Source organism: Camelus ferus, chromosome X, assembly GCF_009834535.1.
Source record: "Camelus ferus isolate YT-003-E chromosome X, BCGSAC_Cfer_1.0, whole genome shotgun sequence".
In the NCBI taxonomy this organism is placed as follows: Eukaryota; Metazoa; Chordata; class Mammalia; order Artiodactyla; family Camelidae; genus Camelus; species Camelus ferus.
In genome coordinates this window covers 75,898,553-75,911,663 of record NC_045732.1, presented here as the reverse complement: position 1 = coordinate 75,911,663, position 13,111 = coordinate 75,898,553, and the positions used below count along the sequence as shown (strand labels likewise).

General features: G+C 42.8%; 1 protein-coding gene across 1 annotated transcript in view; it reads right to left on the bottom strand.

The window, feature by feature from the left end:
- IL13RA1 (interleukin 13 receptor subunit alpha 1) overlaps positions 1 to 13,102 on the bottom strand; it is a 49,032-nt gene extending 35,930 nt beyond the window's left edge. Inside the window, exons 1-3 of the mRNA XM_032475947.1 lie at positions 12,789 to 13,102; positions 5,896 to 6,035; positions 539 to 677 (exon numbers count right to left, since the gene is read on the bottom strand). Coding sequence (XP_032331838.1) covers positions 539 to 677; positions 5,896 to 6,035; positions 12,789 to 12,864 — 355 coding nt within the window. The 5' untranslated portion in view covers positions 12,865 to 13,102. The remainder of the gene's footprint in view (positions 1 to 538; positions 678 to 5,895; positions 6,036 to 12,788) is intronic.
- Between the last annotated feature and the right edge of the window lie 9 nt (positions 13,103 to 13,111).

Genomic DNA, 13,111 nt, shown 5'->3' with positions numbered 1-13,111 from the left:
GTGCTAGGGCTCGTCTTGAATCAGAGCGAGGCCAGCATGCCCATTTTCCTTTTTTAACATCTTTCCCCAAATGTATCTGTATATCATACTAATCTCTCTCTATAATGAGTAAGATAGTATTTTTTTTAAGGCACTGGACCTGGAACCTGAAGATCTAGAGCAACTCACTCAGTTCCCTTCTTTCTCACAAAATGGATCAGGGAATTAATACATGCCTTGCTCATTTCACAAAATTAGCTTGTGAAGCTTGATTTAGGGGAGAGGCATGTGTGTGTGTATGTGTGTGTATGTATCACTTTCCAAACTATTAAGAGCTATGTAACTATTAGGCATTGTCATTCAAGTTGTCTGTGAACACCTCAAAGGCAGGGATGTCCCGCCACATTTATTGGCGTGTTCCCAGCATCTAGCACAAGTGCTTGGCACTTATTAGACTCAGCAAATATTAAAAAATTGAATGAATTAATGAGCAGTGAACATAAGCATATGGACAATTTGGAATTATTCTCTACCAAGAGATAGTGCTTTCAGTTGTTACCTTCAGGGGGTGAGATGCACTTTTCCACCAAAATACTAGGCTGCTCACTTTCATTGGTGCTACATTGGGACCCCACTTGCAGACAAATTCTCTCATTCAGGGGTACTTCTTCCGAACGATGAGTTTCTGGAGCAATTTTCTAAGGTAAGGAAATTAAAAAAAAGGTATTGCTGTAACAAACATAGAGAAATACATTAACATAAGAAAATATTTGCACGCCTAAATGTGTAAAGAAAATGGAAAGTTACCGAATGGTATACAGTTCAGTGATTCTCAACCTGAGGTGATTCTGCTCCCCCACGCTTGGGGGGCATTTGTTAATGTCCAAGAACATTTTTGGCTATCATAACTTGAGAGGGGGCTGCTACTGGCATCTAGTGGGTAGGCCAAGGATGATGTTAAACATCCTACAATGCAGAAGACAGCCTTCCCTCCCCTACAACACAGAATTATCATGTACCAAATGTCAGTAGTGTCACTGCTGAGAAACCCTGGAATAGATAAAAGACAGTTTCCCCACATTTTAAATATACAAACATCATGACACTTACCTATAAACTTACCATGCAAACATGTCAAGTGTCTAAAAGCAATTTCAAAGGAAACACAATAAGATTATCAAAATTCAATTCCAAGTAGATGCAGTATAACACAAGATCAAGGTAAAAAGGACTGCTTTAAGAATCTAGTAATCCTGGTCACCCTTAAGGAGAGGAAGTAAAGAAGGGGAGCCCAAGGGCTGAAGAGAGGCTTTTCATTGACCATATTCCTGTACTGTTTGACCACTTTGACTATCTCACATACACATATAAATTTTAAGGGTTGTTAGTACATGCACTGAGTATAGCACACTCTTATTCTGAAAAGTAAATAAGCTTTGTGGAACCACGGAAAGCCAACTTACAGACAGCATACAGATATATATCACAAATCTGGTTATTATGATTTAGAAGAATGAGATTAAAGGGCTCTTCAGGAAATTAACATTTCTCAAGGTGACAGAGTTGGAATAATTAAGAATGGAGCTGCTTTTAATCAGATTTCCAAAGAGTTTCCTGTTTTGCAATGGTTTCTGACTCAAGTTGGAGACAGCATTTCCTTTCACATACGTGCTTATAGCCACGAAGGGGAAAATTTGTTAGCGTTACCTCTACCTAGCACCCTAAGGGGATACTCTGCCATTTAACATGCCTGCCACCAGCTGAGCATGAGGGTGACCGTGAGAGGCTCTCACAACCAGGGCACAAGGTTGCCCTCTGCGAGGTAGCCAGCAAATCAACAACTAATGAACCACAGCAAAGACATGGGAAAAAATACTTTATAGAGACTGAACAGCTCTTAGGCTCAGACAAGACAGTGCTCTGAAAAAGAAGTTAGTTGGTCAGCCCTAGAAGAGAAAAAGAAATGTCTGTGAGCAAAATTCTGACAAGGAGAAAAGAGATGGTGACTCAGCTGCATGGACACTGAGTATTCTTGTCCCAGCAGCAAAGTTATGCCTAACCTCAGTGGGGCCTCCAACTATTCTGTGCCAAGTACATTTTCACAACAAATTCCTGATTCCTTGCCAAGAAACGTATTTATCATTTATTTGGCTTTCCATACAGTTGCGGTCTACAGGGGATGGAATGTGTCAGTTGTATCAAGAGAAGGCTCTCTAGAATGCTTCACCATTATAGATCTCATGGCAAAGTAAGGAACTGGCCCTTGGTTGATGAGCGTGTGCTGAGGAAATGAGGTTTCTCAGCCTGTGACGCTGAAGACCAGGCCTAGGATTGCTGGTGACGGCAGCAGGAAAGCTCTGAATGTAGATTTCAGCAGCCTCACAATTTTACTGAGCACAAGTCTCATACGCTCCTGAGGGAGCCGCCCTGACCCAAGGATCCTTGATAATTCATGTTTGGAAGCTGCGTTTGCCCTTTGAGGATACCCGGGGAAAAATGTACGGCCAAACGCCATAAATTAGAATCATCATGGAAAAATCCCAGTTCCCTTATTATATTAGATATTGTTCCAGTGAGAGGGCTGAGGAACTTTATCACACAAATATTTTTATTATAATGGAATTTCTTAAATTAAAAAAATACTTTAGTAGCTAAATCTGAACCTTATGTTTTAGGCACATGAATAATAAAATAACTTGGAAAAGACATGGTAGGGGGAAAGATAAAATACTTTAAACAGTCTCTTTCAAAGCTCAAGGCAAATAATGTTAAATTGGCATGGATAAAGTAGGAGCCCCGATTGTCAACGATCACCAAGTCAAGTGCACGTCTCTCTGTCAGATCAGGAACTAAATCCCTCCCAGCAGGTCTTGATGAGCTATGTGTGAAGGCTCCCACGTGACTTTGGGCTTCAGTAACTTACTCCACTGGTAGTTGCTGTATGACACTATGCCCCATCCCTCAGAGAATCTGGGCTCCTTTGAAAATTTATTAAAAACCAAGGTCAGAGTCCTGAATCGATCCCTGCCCTTCAGGACCAATGTTCACTTGGCTAGATCACACTTTTTCCAATTCCTGATTCCTTTCTCAGAAGGAAAGGGGAGTCAGCTTCAGCTTCAGCTTCTGCCTCTTTGGAAGCCTAGACAGAACAACAGCCTTTTAATTTATTTACCTAGTGAGACCTCCTATCTCTTGGTGATGAAAGAGATCTAAAACCTGATGCCAGATCCTTCTTCTAATTGCCAGATTAAACATTGCTAAAACAATGGTGGTGGGCAGCCACTTAAGCTAGTCACGTATTTTTTTTTAAATCCTCTATGAATCCCTGTCTTTCAACTTAATGGTCCTCCAATCTGAAGATTGAAAATGATCTCAAGGGTTTACCTCATTTAGTACTTTGGGGCCTTTAGATGGTTTCAAAGGCCCCCTAACATACACAAATTATCATAATGCCACTGCTTCAAAGGATATATACACCCCAGTGTGGTCTGATGACATTAATGCTGTGTCCAAAGGACAGAAACAGGAAAGGGAAATCACTGCCATTGATTCTCAGCCTCAGGATTGTAAATGTCAAAATGCCCAGACAGGAAATCCCCATCACTGACTGGAAGGAATAATCTGTGTTTATCACAACTGCGGCATTGGTAGCCATCAATGAGGTAAAATGGCTGGAATAAATGAGCAGGCCTTAGGCAGAAGCCACCCTTTATGGTGTTCCATCTGGTCTCTTTAGGGGCAAAATGAGGAAACAAGAGTAAATGATAATAAATATTAGGTTGAACCATATAATATGACCTATAAAAGTAACAATTTCACATGGCTCAATCCAACAATAGTAATAATGATAAAAGCTAACAGTGATTGAACACTAACTCTGTGCAGGTGGATCACAAATACCATCTCCTTTAACACACACACCATTCATATGAAGTAGGTACTATTATTAACCCTTCCCTATCAGTATTTTACAAACAAGGAAATGGAGGCTTGGGGAGGTTAAATGGCCTCCCCAAGGCCACACAGTTTGAAAGGAGAAGAGACAAATTTTCAAACCCAATTCTATCTGGTTTCACTGTCTCCTAAAGTTAATTTTAGGTCTAAGTTTCTGTAACTATACTGAAGAATTAGCCCCCATTTCTAGGCTAGCATATCAGCATGTCTACTCGATGGATCCTTGAGCGTGGTTGACAGGCTAATGAATAAAGACCTGTTAGAAAGAAAGTGACCTCTTCTCAGGGTTTCAATTTTGATTCTTAGGCAAGGCACTGAAGGGTCTTTCCCGGAATTCCCCAAGGCTGAACTACCAAAAGCTGCCACTAAGACTCCAACCATCTAAGGCCCCTCCTTAGGAACAAGGGGAAGCCAACACTGTGAAAAGGGGAACTGGACTACTAGATTTCACAGGCTTCCGCATTTGGAGGACCTCTTTTAAAACGCAAATACTTCTGACCAGCCCCAATTCTTCATTAACACCTAAACTATAATTAACACCTCTGCAAGAAAGCAGGAAGGCAGATTGGCAAGTTTCCCTCTAGAGGAAGAGTTCATTCCATCCTCACTTCACTAAGCTTTCACATTATTATTTTCTGTGTCCCAGGGAGCTGGGAAGTGAGTAGAGCCACACTTTACACACAAGGAAATGAAGGCTCAGAAAGGTTAAGTAATTTACCCCAGGCCACTGAGCTAGCTGAGTGGTACACCAACTAGTTCTCCAGACTCTTCCTGTCACCAAACTGCTTGAAAATAGTGTTTCACAGTTCACTGAAACAAAGTACTGTCACTAATAACAACTTTCCATCAGTCTCCTTAAAAATCCTAGACAAATTCAACCCCAAATATCCTCCACCTCCTCTACTCAAACACTGAGGGAAGATATAGTCATCTCTCTTATACCCAAGGGGCACTGGTTCCAGGACCCTCCCCCCCAACAGATACCAAAATCCGTGGATAAAATCTCTTACATAAAATGGCATAGTGTTTGTATATAACCTACGCACATCCTCTCGTATACTTTAAATCATCTTTAGATTGCTTACAATATCTAATACAACGTAAATGACATGGAATTAATTGCCACTACAAGGCAAAATCAAGTTTCACTTTTTGGAACTTTCTGGAATTTTTTTCCAAATATTTTCCATTCAAGGTTGGTTGAATCCGCAGATGTGGAACCTGAAGACTGTATAGAGATATACAACAGTTCTGAACAGACAATATGATGCTCTGAATAATCTGTCAATTAGAAGGGGCTACAAACTAATAAGGCATAAGAGAAACCTCCACTGAATAAGATTATCATAAAGAATCCAAAATAACAAAAGTTGTTAACAAAAATTCACTTAAATTTGTTGCTACATCTGACTGGAAAGGCTGGACGTTTCTCTCATTTTTCCACAGGCATCAGGGAACCTTCTGGTCAACGTTACCTGCCACTGACATCTTATTTTCTCATGTTCCATATGGCCATTTTTGCATCACATAGTTCTTGCATATCTATCTGTGCATGTGATTAGTGAGAAATGTGAAAATTCCCTGAGAAACTGAAAGTGTTACATAAATACAAGGCTACAGGCAGGCACGCAGAAACCAATTTTAACATAATTATTCATTGAGTGCCTACAGGAACCAATTTTAATATAATTAATTATTTATTGAGTGTCTACTAGATAGCGATATCTAGTATTTCCTAAAAGAGTAATAATCTCAATTGCATTGGATTTGCAAATAATTAGCAAATATTTTCTAATGTTCAATTTTGTCAACAGTTGTTCCCATAATTTTCCCAATTAAAATGTGGACACAAGCCAAAATAAAAATCCCACTTTGAAGTAAGATTAGAATTTGGCTTACTCTTAGCTTCAATTCACAGTGTTCACTTTACCTCAACAATGCAATATGTTCCAGAAAACTTACCTTATCCTGTTTGTTGCCAAAATGACTAAAATACCGTAGACTACAATTTGGGCTGGCTCCCTCGGGGGGATTCCAGGTCCATATGACCGTGCAGAGGTTTTCAACAGAAACACTCAAATTGGTCACAGGTGGCTGAGTTTCTGTTCAAATCAAGCACAAGAAATAAATTTATCAGCAGCAGCTAGTGTTTTCAGTAGTTCATTTAATCCATTCCTCCAAGTCCTAGAGGCCAAGAATCATAAAACTGAGTTAACGAGAGTTAACATTTATTGAGCCAGGCAGTGTTCTGAGTACTCTCCACATATTAATCTGTTGAATCCTCACAACAACCTTATGAGACAGGAACTAGCAGCCTCATCTTAAAGATGAGGTGACTGAGGCACAGGGATGTTAAGTCACTTGCCCCATATCCCATGGCCAGTAAATGACAGAGCCAAGACACAAACCCAGGTCACATTCTTAACTACTTGCTATAGCGTGAACACAGAGAAGAGTGTATTCTTAAACATCTAAGTTTTCCTCCTGCAGGTATTTGGGGTTTTCTACACTTGTGGTCCACATCTCACCCAATACAGACACTTCAATCACAGCAGTTCTGCGAGTGAGATTTTTTTTTTTAAATTGAAGTTTAGTCAGTTTACAATGTTGTGTCAATTTCTGGTTTACAGCATAATAGTTCAGTCAGACATATACATACATATATTCATTTTCATATTCTTTTTAATTATAGGTTACTATAAGATACTGAATACAGTTCCCTGTGCTATACAGTATAAACTTGTTGTTTATCTATTTTATATATAGTAGTTAGTATCTGCAAATCTTGAACTCCCAGTTTATCCCTTCCCATTCCCTTCCCCTCTGGTAACCATAAGTTTTTCTTTTTTTCTTTTAATGGAGGTACTGGGAATTGAGCCAAGGATCTCATGCATGCTAAGCATGTGCTCTACCACAGAGCTATACCCCCCCATAAGTTTGTTTTCTATGTCTGTGAGTCTGTTTCTGTTTTGTAAATAAGTTCATTTGTCTTTTTTTAGATTCCACATATAAATGATATCATATGGTATTTTCTCTTTCTGGCTTACTGCACTTAGAATGACGATCTCTAGGTCCATCCACGTTGCTGCAAATGGCATTATTTTATTCCTTTTATGGCTGAGTAGTATTCCATTGTATAAATATACCACAACTTCTTTATCCAGTTATCTGTCAGTGGACATTTAGGTTGTTCCCATGTCGTGGCTCTTGTAAACAGAGCTGCTATGAACACTGGGGTGCATGTATCTTTTCAAATTAAAGTTCCCTCTGGATATATGCCCAGGAGTGGGATTGCTGGATCATATGGTTCTGCCAGTGAGTTTAAGCAGCTCATCTTTAATCATGTTTTGCTAAAGTGACATGGTAATTGTTTTGATGACTCTTCCAAAGTACTAAGAGATTTAACAGCCTTTGTTATTCCCTGTCTGACACTAAGCAGCTGGAACTGTAGCTTTGACTAATCGGAAGAGGGAAGAAAAGAGGAGAATCTGAACTAGTGTCCTTAAAAATGTGTTTCATTTGGAGAAAATCCACCAGTGTCTCCACTAAATATTTACTGACTTCATTATTTTGGACCCAGCTCTAAGATCAGAGAAAGGAGTTTTCATACTTCTGCCAAATGCAGGGAAGTACATAGAGGAGGGAAAGGAAACATTTCAAACTTTCCTGAGAACTCCTGAGGCCAGGACTACCAAAACCACTCCCCAGAAACTGGATAAGGAGTACACTGGGGTTCTCTGGCCTATCTTTTCAACTTTTCTGTAAATTCAAACTCCTCCCCAAATAAAATTTATTAAACTAATTTAAAATACAGTCCCCAAAATTATCTAAGGTGGCAAACTTAATCATTATTAATTATTTAAGGACTTTGGTTATATTAATTTATCAGTCAGTAGAGATAGATTTTATACTCTATGCCAACACTTTGGAGTGCTGTGGACCTCTTACATAATCTGCAATATTTATAGCATTACCTTCCTCTTTAACTGAACAAAAATTCCATTTGTCCCAAAATATCAACCCCACAGGCACTAAGTAGTTGGAATTTCCCCAAAAGTCAGTTTTATACACAGCAGCCGGCACAGGCCTGTGACTCTGAATATTCATTCCGCCTTTCCTGACTCTATTACTATTAGCTGTTCTACAAGGTAGACCAGAGCTCCAGTCTTGTGGAGGAGGAGCCCACAGCAGACCAAGTCCTTAGGGAAGCAGGGAATTCCCACTGCACTGAATTAAAACCTAGCCAGTGCCAGACAGCAGCAGTGGCTCAGGTGACAGTGCTAGCTAGCACCAGGATTTTCAGTGATTACAGGAGTGTCAAATTACTGCATTTTGGCCTTTCTAACATTGCGTCAATGATATTTTTGAAGACAAGTCATTTGTCAGGTATAGAGCCTCTAATGGAAACTTCGTTCCTACTGAAGGTGATAATCTACTTTAGGGTATCTCCCCTATTGAGCAGTTTCCAGAAATATACCACAGCAAAAGTTCAGGATACCTGGTTTAGTACTTCCTGACACTCTGCCTTCCCACTCACCTCCCACTGCCACACAAAAATTAAAGCCATAATAATAATTACCTGTTTATGGTTCGCTTAAATCTTACCTCAATTTTCAAGGTAGTTTAAGCCTTTTTAAATCTATTTTTTTAACCTCAGTATTTTAACAAAACAATAGCCTTCTTTATTTCCAAACTCTCAAATGGATTTCATTTTTTCCCTCATCTGTTCTGAAGTGTCCTTTAGTCAGATCTTCTAATTGGTTTGCATTTTAGTCTACTTGTAGCTATCTGTCATCCTGTTTTGTCCCTAATGATTCCTTCCATTTCTCTTTTTTCTTTGTTTGCTTTTTTGTTTGTTTGTTTGTTTGTTTGTTTTGGTGGGGGAGGTAGTTTATCTATTTATGTATTTATTTATTTACATTTTTATTGATGTATAGTCATTTTACAATATTGTATCAATTTCTAGTGTACAGCATAATGTTTCAGTCATACATACACATAAAACCTTTTTTTGTTTTGTTTTGAATGTTGCTACTGGGGATTGAACCCAGGAACATGTGCAGGCTAAGCAGGTTCTCTACCATTGAGCTATACCCATCTCATCATTTATTTATTTCTAATGGAAGTACTGGGGATGGAACCCAGGACCCCATGCATGCCAAGCACACACTCCACCACTGAGCTATACCCTCCCTGCTCCTCCCATTTCTCTTGAGATTTTTCTACTTCCTGTGCTTTAAAACACACACACACACACACACAGACACTTGAAATACAATCTCCAAATGTTTAAATATATACAAACATATGTATGTGGGTATAATACATCCAGACATACACATAAACAAATGGAGACCGTACTTCTTAGTAAGGTCTCTAACAGCTCCTCAGAGGTAAGGTATAATTCCAGTGTAGTGTAGGGACTGAGTGCGCAGGCTCTGGAGCCAGACTGCCTGAGTTCATAGTAGCCGGCTCTGCTACTTACTAGCTGGCAAATTACTTAACCTTTCTATGCCTCAGTTTGCGCATCTGTAACAGGAGGATGATAATAATAGTTATTTAACGAAAAAGGATTATTATGAGGATTAAATGAGTTCATACAGATTAAAAAGCTCAGAACAGTGCCTGGCACAGAACAAATGCTATGTAAACATTTGCTATCTGCTTTCTTTCTTTTTGAAGAGACAAAATCATTCTAAACAATTTCTTTCGTTTTCTACGGAATTGATATGCGTCCACGGCCTTTGAGACAGAACAAATATCCCTTCTGCCTGATAAAGTGCCCTTAGGCATCTAACTGCAACCATTTCTTGGGGATTTATCACTGACTTCAGAAAAGGGAGCAGGAAAGAGAGACTCAAGTAGCTCCCTCAACTAAACTTCAAAACTCAAGTGAGTCTGTAGGGTCATCGAGCACAACACCTTATTCTAATTAGGAATTAACACAATCAATGCTGTTTCTAATATATTATTAGGCATGTTGCTTAATTAAAAGTTTTTGCTCTCTCCTGTTCAGTCACAGGAGCTGGCAGAAGCATGCGCATTTCGGGAAAAGTTAAGGAAATCACAAGAGTCATACATGAGTCATCCATCTCCTTCCTTTACATCTACTCAATCATCAACTTATTTCAGTGTTTTCTGCAATACCTCCCTTGATCCTGATCATACTAATGTGCTCTGCTGGGCCCGGTGAGGCTGGCTGACATACACTAGTCACAGTCCTGGACAGAAGGAACGCACAACACAACTTTCTAGTGCCTATCTCCAACCCCAGACTCTTGCATAGCTTTGTGCCCCAGTGATTTCCCCACACCCCATAAAGTCTCCCTGTTCACTCCTCCTCCAGTGTCACTTCCCTTACACTGTACCCAACTCAGCTTCAAGGGCAAATTCTGCCTGGGCAAAGCCCTTCTGCCTGGACTGACTTTGCCAGTGCACCTTCCTGCCAAGCTGGGCTCCCTGTGGAGCACAAAGGGGCACTTTCACTCTCATCTTTACTCTGGGTCTCTGCTCCTGCTACTGCCCCCACCTGGGAATAGCTTCTCCTCCACCTACTCAAATGTCACCCATCCTGAAGGTCAAGCTCAAGTTTTAGCTCTTCCAGGAAACTACCAGCCTCCAGTTTCCCCTCTTCTGAATGTCTATAGTACTTATTGTTTGGACCACACAGTCTTGCAATTATAAAACAAGTCTCCAATACATGATCATTTGCTTCATACCAAATGGCCTGTACATACTTGCCTGGGTCCCCACTAGTCCTGCTCTGCTCTGCTGGAAGGCACCCAGCTCCTCTCCCAGCCAAGGACTCCCGTCACTTCTGCAGAGAGAGGCACTGAATACACTGGTTAGGGGCATGGCCTCTGGAATCAGGCTACCAGGGTTGGAAGCCTGGCTCTTCCACTCTACCACTTATGAGATTCTAAGCAAAGCTCTGGGCCTCACTGTGCCTCGGCTTCCTTATATAGGAAACAGGACAAATGACAGCACCTAAAGGAGAGGTTTTGTATAAAGACTAAATGAAACAGTTCAGGTGGAAAACTTAGAACACTGCCAGGCATCAAGTAAACACTGTATAAATGCTAGTCATTGTTAAGATATGCTGCAATGTGAGCTATGGATCTAAACAGACAGAATTAAGCTGGTAAGCTAATCATTTTTATAAACACTCAGAAGATGAGAGCTGGAAGAGCCCTTAAAACTTACAGAGTTCAGCCTCCTCCTGTCACAGATGAGAAAGCTGCCGCACAAGGGAGAGGAAATGACCATCCCAGAAGTTCTGCAGCTGGGAAATGTCAGACCACTAAACTTCAAGTCCCCTGACTGGTTCCCCACCCCCACCCCAACATACCTCAATGCAAGTGTCTCAATATTTCCAATAGGAAAAATAATTTCTGTATTCTAAGTAACCAATACCAATGGATCTCTGTGACAAAACTGGTTAAGCTGGGGGCTGCTGGTATTATCTAGAGTTTGTTGTTTCAGGTGTGTGGGGGAAAGAGTCTGTAGGAGAAAGGGTGCTGGAGTAGCACTGAAAATCAGGAGACTGAGATGGATGACCCTAGACAAGTCCCTTACCTTCTCTGGACTGCAGCTGCACCGTATGATTATGGGAATCGGATCTCCCCAAGTGAACTAGAGGCACTTGGGGGACAACGACTGCTTTAAGGTTTTAAGTGAACATACAGAGCCTGGCTCAGTACTAAACAAGGTAGACTGACAAACTTCAAACCTCCCTCAGGTCGCTACTCAAATGCCACCTTTTCAGTAAAAGTCTTCCCACTCCACGCTATTCACAATGGCAAACCGCTTTCCTTTTTCTCCATAGTACTTAGCACCATCTGACATATCTTATATTTTACTTTTCTCCCTCCCCGCCCTTCTCTGACTCTGCCAACAGCATATAAGCTCCACAGGGCAGGGACTCAATCTGTTTTGCTCACCGCTGCCTCCTCAGCCACATAGAACACTGCCTGCCACAGAGCAGACTCTGCATACGTGTTGTTGACCGAATCAATAAAGGTCATTGACGTTTCCTAATCAACGTTTCAACTTGGGTTTCAAAGCACAACACACTGGTGAAAACGCAATAAGCAAGATGCGGGTGTTTGTGTCAATGTGATAATAAAACCTATCAAATTTGGAGCTACTATCGTCACCCAAAATGTCCAGGGGGCTACTATTGCCAAGAATTGTCCGTGAGGAAGTCATTAACCCCCAACTTTTCACAATAACTCTGGCTGTTTAATTCTGAATTGCCGCACAGGGTAAGGGGTATACAAGAAACGCACTATACTATCTTTGCAACTTTTCTGTAAGTCGAAGATTATTCCAAAACATAAAGATTATTAAAGAAAGAAAAAAAGGCATCCGTGCGGATGGTGCTCCGGGTTTCCCAATGGATTTCGTGGACGCCAGAGGAGGCCGTGACCCTCTCGTTCTTTTCCTACGAGGACCAGGACCTTTAGAGGTTCCCTTCAACTCCCACCCCTCACTGGACCCGCCGCGCAAGAAGCCCCGGCGCGTTCCCGGCGCGTTCCCGGCTCTCCGACGCTGCGTACTGGTTTCGGCCCCGCACCCGGGCGCCAGGCTCCTGGGCGCTTCCCGACGGCCAAGGGAAGTGCGGCGACAAGTCGTCGTCCCCCGCCCCCGCCCCCACCGCCCGGGATCCGGGAAAGCCCCGCCGCGCCCGGTCCCCCACCCCGAGCCGGGAGCGAGAAGCGGCGGTGGCCGCAGCCGCGGGGCGTCGTGGCGACAGCCCTGGCTCCCACCCAGCCGCAGCCCTCGGCCCCGCGGCGCCCTCGGCGGGCCTCTCGTCCACGGCCCCCGCCGCCCCTGGCCCAGGGGCCCGTACTCACCCGCGGGCGCGGCGACCCCGGCTCCGGCGCAGAGGAGCAGCGCCCACAGCCCGTAGAGCCGCGCCGGCCGCTCCATGCAGCCCCTCGCTTCGGAGCCCCGCCGGGCTGCAGCCGCGGCAGTCTCCGCCTCCTTCGCTCCCTCTCCCACTTCCCGGCTCCACCGCGCTGGAGGCCAAGGGCCGGCGTAGACGGGAAGAGCCGCCCCGCCCACCGGCCGCAGGTAACCCCGGGCGGCGAGCGCGGGCGGAGGGGCGGGGCGCTGGCCCCGAGCGAGGTGCGACACCTGGCCCCGCCGCCGCGCTGCCCCCCGTCCCGCGGAGTCG